This window comes from Gymnogyps californianus, unplaced genomic scaffold, assembly GCF_018139145.2.
Source record: "Gymnogyps californianus isolate 813 unplaced genomic scaffold, ASM1813914v2 HiC_scaffold_134, whole genome shotgun sequence".
Classification (NCBI taxonomy): Eukaryota; Metazoa; Chordata; class Aves; order Accipitriformes; family Cathartidae; genus Gymnogyps; species Gymnogyps californianus.
In genome coordinates, this window is record NW_026114015.1 from 47,555 (window position 1) to 53,554 (window position 6,000).

The window sequence follows — 6,000 nt, forward strand, 5'->3', positions numbered from 1 at the left end:
AAAATGTATAAAGCACCTGTTATCACCATTCTACACCGGTTAGCTTTTCAAAGGTTTAGTATAGGGACTGGTCATCTGACGTGCAGTTTTACAATGTACTGAACTCTGTTCCTGACACCTCTCGTGTTGGATCTAGCAATCATGAAAATAAATGGTGAGTTGGGCCACTCATTGATCAGACATAATAGCCCATTCTTGGGAGACGGAAGGGATTATTTCACATTGGGTCACAGGGCTAGTCCAACTCCTGCATGGCTACAGGTCTGCTAGATCTGACATGAGAAATATCAGCAGTGTATATAGCCTCGGCCAAGGGGAACTCTACCTTCCATAGCAACCTGCCACACGGATAAAAAGTGATATGAAACTGCGATTAAAACTGAAATGGAGGCAGTTATTTTTAAGTAGGGCTTGTATTAATAAGGGAACACTCAGACTTGCTCTGCTCTCCAGCTGAGAGCAGAGTTTCGTGCCTTTGTTCACAGGTCAGTGTCTAAGAAGCTGGGAGGTGTCAGCATCCTCAGGGCTAGGGACTTCAACTGCTACCACATGAAAATCAATCATTCAAAAGCTTATTTGGCAGGACTCTAGCTATCTCGTGCACTGTATCTTTGTCTTGCAGGGACATCAGGACTGTAATGAAGACCAGCCCAGCTACTGTGGCATATTTTTCTTAAGCACTTTAAATACTGCTTGGTTCAGTATGTGGCCGGTCTTGGCAGGAGTCTCTCCTGCGGCCAAAGTTTCAAGGCTGGAGAAGTTGCAACCATCTGAAAGTGGAAGGAGATAAACTGATATGGGAAGTCCAAGTGAATTGCATTGCCCAAAGAAAGGTCATGCTGTGAAATAACACTACAGGATATGTTATTCACACACTGCTGGGAGGCCTGGCAAGCTTGTCATAATTCTGCTAGCCAGAAAATGATTGCTTGCTGCAAGGGGCAAATATATGGGGGGGAGGGCTGGTGTCCGATGACCAACAGACTTAGGAAGAACAATCTCAAAAGATTAAAAAAAATAAAAATAAAAAAATAAAAGATTGCTTTGTATCACTGCATTCTCTGCCACAAAACTAATGGAGTTTATGGCTCTTGTGCTGTTTTGTGAACTTCTATATGTTATCTGGCAACACATCACATGCAGCTGGAAATCACAGCAAATAAGCCACATGGTGGCTCCATTCTGAAATCCCTGAGGCAAGAGTCCCTGTAGCTGTACTTCAAATCTGAACTGTGATAGGAATTAAAATGGTTTGATAATGTAATGCAGTAATGGAGCTTGGCTTTATTGATGAGGGAACTGGGAAGGCAGGAGGTTCTCACTGGGAAATGTTAATAATCTGGGTGAGAGATGAGACTTCTCACACAGGTGTGACATGCGTCTATCTGGATGCAGGAGAAACAGAGAACTGGGATTGCCTGGCTAGCAGTGGGGCCATGCAGGTGTCAGTCTTTAGGTCTAGCCTATACTACTGTCATCTGAGACAAGGATAAGCCAAGAAACACTTGAGTGACAAAAGTCAAGAGCCTATGAGGACGCAAGCCACAGTGGTTAGAGCACTGGAGTGAGTGGGGCCAGGGGTTGGCACATCTGCAGCGTAATAGGCAAGGGACTCCCAGAAGGAAGAGGCAATGTGGCACTACGCCACCAACTGTGACATCCCAGTGTCATGCTTTAGGGGTGTGCTGTTTTCTGTGGTGCTGCCGATGGGCCTGAATTACAGCCTGTCTGATTAACATAAAATATACCACTGGTTACACAGCCTGCTGCGCTACCTATAATTACTGTTGGGCTCAATAAACCTTTAAGAAGGAGGAATACCCCAGAGGAAGCCTTGCTGTCTTGTGGTCCCTGGCATTCAGGGTATTTCAAGGACCCAAAGGGGTACCGGTGAGCCTTTGGTATAGCTGCCTTGGAGACAGAGGGAATTGAACAGTTGTCCACCTTGCCCAGTCTCTCTGAGGACTCTTCGGTTGTGGGGTTGCTGAGGGTCAAAGAACAACAGGTGCCAATCGCTACCACAAGGGTGCACCAGAGGCAATATCGCACCAACAGAGACTCAACTGATGCTATATGGAGTAAGTGGGTTGCACTGATCACACAACGAAGTCGAATAGGAAATCCCAGTCGCCCAGGAATTCTGGAAGTGATCACAGACTGGCCAGAAGGCAAAGATTTTGGAATATCACCAGAGGAGGAGGTGACGCGTGCTGAAGAGGCCCCACTGTATAATAAACTGCCAGAACATGAGAGGCAATATGCCCTGTTCACTGATGGGTCCTGTCGCATTGTAGGAAAGCATCGGAGGTGGAAGGTGGCTGTATGGAGTCCTATATGACAAGTTGCAGAAACTGCTGAAGGAGAAGGTGAATCGAGTCAGTTTGCAGAGGTGAAAGCCATCCAGCTGGCTTTAGACATTGCTGAACGAGGAAAATGGCCAATACTTTATCTCTATACTGACTCATGGATGGTGGCAAATGCTCTGTGGGGGTGGTTGCAGCAATGGAAGCAGAGTAACTGGCAACGCAGAGGTAAACCCATCTGGGCTGCCGCATTGTGGCAAGATATTGCTGCCCGGCTAGAGAACCTGGTTGTGAAAGTACGTCATGTAGATGCCCACGTACCCAAGAGCCGGGCCACTGAAGAACATCAAAACAATCAACAGGTAGACAAGGCTGCTAGGATTGAAGTAGCTCAGGTAGATCTGGATTGGCAGCATAAAGGTGAATTATTTCTGACTCGATGGGCCCATGACACCTCAGGCCATCAGGGAAGAGATGCAACATATAGATGGGCTCGTGATCGAGGGGTGGACCTGACCATGGACACTATCGCACAGGTTATCCATGAATGTGAAACATGCGCTGCAATCAAGCAAGCCAAGCGGTTAAAGCCTCTTTGGTATGGAGGACCATGGCTGAAATACAAATATGGAGAGGCCTGGCAGATTGACTATATCACACTCCCACAAACCCGTCAAGGCAAGTGCTATGTGCTTACAATGGTGGAAGCAACCACCGGCTGGCTGGAAACATATCCCGTGCCCCATGCCACCGCCCAGAACACTATTCTGGGCCTTGAGAAGCAAATCTTATGGCGACACGGTACCCCAGAAAGAATTGAGTCAGACAATGGGACTCATTTCCAGAACAATCTCATAGACACCTGGGCCAAAGAGCATGGCATTGAGTGGGTGTATCACATCCCCTATCATGCACCAGCCTCTGGGAAAATCGAGCGATACAATGGATTCTTAAAGACTACATTAAGAGCAATGGGTGGTGGGACCTTCAAACATTGGGATACACATCTAGCAAAGGCCACCTGGTTAGTCAACACTAGAGGATCTGCCAATCGAGCTGGCCCTGCCCAATCAGAATTTTTACGTACTGTAGAAGGGGATAAAGTCCCTGTAGTGCACATAAAAAATATGCTAGGGAAGACAGTCTGGGTTACTCCTGCCTCAGGCAAAGGCAAACCCATTCGTGGGATTGCTTTTGCTCAAGGACCTGGGTGCACTTGGTGGGTGATGCGAAAGGATGGGGAAGTCCGATGTTGTGAAGGACTGGAAGCTGTCAATGTCTCAAACATTGTAGATAAGTAAAACCCTGAGTTTCAAACCGTGTCGGGAAGATAAGTAAATCGCTTGCAAGTGTTGAGACATTCTTTGGTTATCTAAAGAATGTGGAGGCCCGCTTGCAGATGTTAAGTATCTAAAGACATGTGGGGGTAGGAGTAGCCAGGACTTCGGCCTTCATCCCAGCAACCCCCAGGAAGCAGATTACAACCACCTAGCAACTGCCAGCACCGGACCAGCCGACATGGAGGCAGGGACTAGAGACTGTATAAAAAAGGGAACCCTTCTCCACTTTGGTGCGCGCCCATCACCGGAGGATTGCCACGCTCGTCGCCGACATCGCGGGAAGATTGCCACGCTCGTCGCCGACATCGCGGGATCCAAGGGTGGTGACTATCTCTTTTCTTCCCCCCCCCCTCTTTCTTTTCTTTTTTTCCTTATTCCTCTCTTTTCTCTCTTCTTGTGAACGTTTTGCTGCAACCCACGCTGCCCACCGTTATGCCTTCCGCAGTTTGGATTGTTCAAATAAAGCGTTCAAAGTGATCGTTTGGTGTCGTTTCACCTTAATTTAGCCCGGGGGAATCCCAGAACCTCTACGGCCCTCTGGTCTGTCCGGTCCGGGTCGTAACAAATTTGGCGTAGTCGGCAGGATTCCCTCATTGGTGCTAAAGCGATCACTGGGACTAGGCTTTTACCAAAGCCCCTCTCTGAGAGGAGTCATACACCAGGGGAGACAGTCCTCTGAGGACTAGTACGGGATCTGGTCCCTATAATTGTACACTCATAATGGCCTCCCTGGGAGGACCGATTGTAGATTGTACCCCTCTCCTGGAGAGGTTAGAGGGCTATAGCGCCCGACCTTCTCTCTCTGGTATGACTTGGGCCCACAATAATTGGCACAATCCACAAGCGGTAGCCGACAGAATTTCCACCTTGGCTAAAGAACGAAAACTGAAACAAGGAAAGGGGAAGGCAGTAGTTTGTGCGGTTTTAGGAGCAGCTCTGGTGGCAGCACAACGGAATAAACACATGGCCCAACACGTGGAAGGGGAGACAATAAAATCCCTTCAAGATCTGGTGGGGGCTCTGCAGGAGCAATTAGGAAATGAGACAAGACATCTCTCTGATCAGCTTACCGCCGAGCGGGTGACTAACCAACGGCTACACACCGCTTTGACGGAAGCTTTGGAGCGGGAGCGAATATTGCGGGAACAATTAGATGAAATCCGCTCCCCAATTGTTGTAGAAAATTCGGATGCCGATTCTGACGAGGGGAAAAATCCAAAATCGTTATACCCTCTTAAAGATCTAGACCGTATAAGAGAAATATTTTCCCTCGGGGAGGGAGCTGTAATGCGACCTTTGATTAAAACTGAGACTGTGGATGGTGGTCAAGGAGGACCCCAACAAGTTACCACTCGTATCATTCCCTATTCTCCCACTGATTTGGGTAAAATTCAGGAGAAATATTCCCGGGGCCCCTGAGAAACTGAAACTGAGTATGTGTGGAGAGTGTCTCTTACTGGGGGTGACCGTATCTTGCTGAGTGAGGACGAGGCGAGAGGATATTGGGGTCCGGGAGTTTTTCTAACCACAAATGACAATAGAGAACCCTGGTCCCTGACCCAAAGAGTGGCATACTGGGCGGGTGGATTGGATCCCATGGAAAGGGGAGACCCCTTCTCGATTAAAACGCCTACGGCGGGGCACATTTTAGAGAGTGTACAGAAAACTGCGTGCCTCCAGTTGATGCATGACCGGTTATTGGTTCCGCAACAGCCCTCTCCCATGCAATATGTGGCAGACCCCGACAGGTTGCATCCCCTTATAAGAGGATTACCTGATGCTTTGAAATTATATGCGGTGCAACTACAAGATCGGTTGAGGGCGCCTCGACCCCAGAGAAGGGGAGCCCCCCGGAGACGACATGGGGAGAGGTGGCACAAGAATTGATTAATTACGGGAGACGGATGGGATTTACCGGCCAGGGAGAGACAAAATCCAAGGCGGACCTTAGGAGGGTGGAAGGCAATGGGCGAATAAAAGCTGCACCCCCGAAGCCGACGCGGCCCCCTGATAGTAAAAGATATGTCTTATGGACAGAAGGCATCTCAAAGGGGATTCCAGGGAGGTGATGGATGGGTTACCCACGCCCAATCTGGAAAGTTTGGTGAAAAGCTGGGACAAAATAAAGGAATCCCCATCTCCCTCAAACCCCAAGGATTTTGTCCTCCCATCCCGGGAACCTGAAACAATAATCCCGTCCGCCCCCCGGGAGACTGCATTGATCGATCTGAGCGTCCCGGAGTCGGGAAACCCCCTCCGCCGTCCCCAGTCGGTGAGCCGGGGGATGGCCGGTGGATCTATTTAAGGAGGCTCACAGAAAACGACAAAGGGGACTTGTTAATTACCTTTCCCCTGGG

General features: G+C 49.0%; 1 protein-coding gene across 1 annotated transcript; it reads left to right on the forward strand.

Moving 5' to 3' along the window:
- The first annotated feature begins 4,363 nt into the window (after positions 1-4,363).
- On the forward strand, positions 4,364-5,692 carry LOC127028011 (uncharacterized). Its single transcript, XM_050913841.1, is given in 1 exon segment — positions 4,364-5,692. A coding segment is annotated over 1 exon segment (1,167 nt). The 3' UTR covers positions 5,531-5,692.
- Positions 5,693-6,000: the final 308 nt, after the last annotated feature.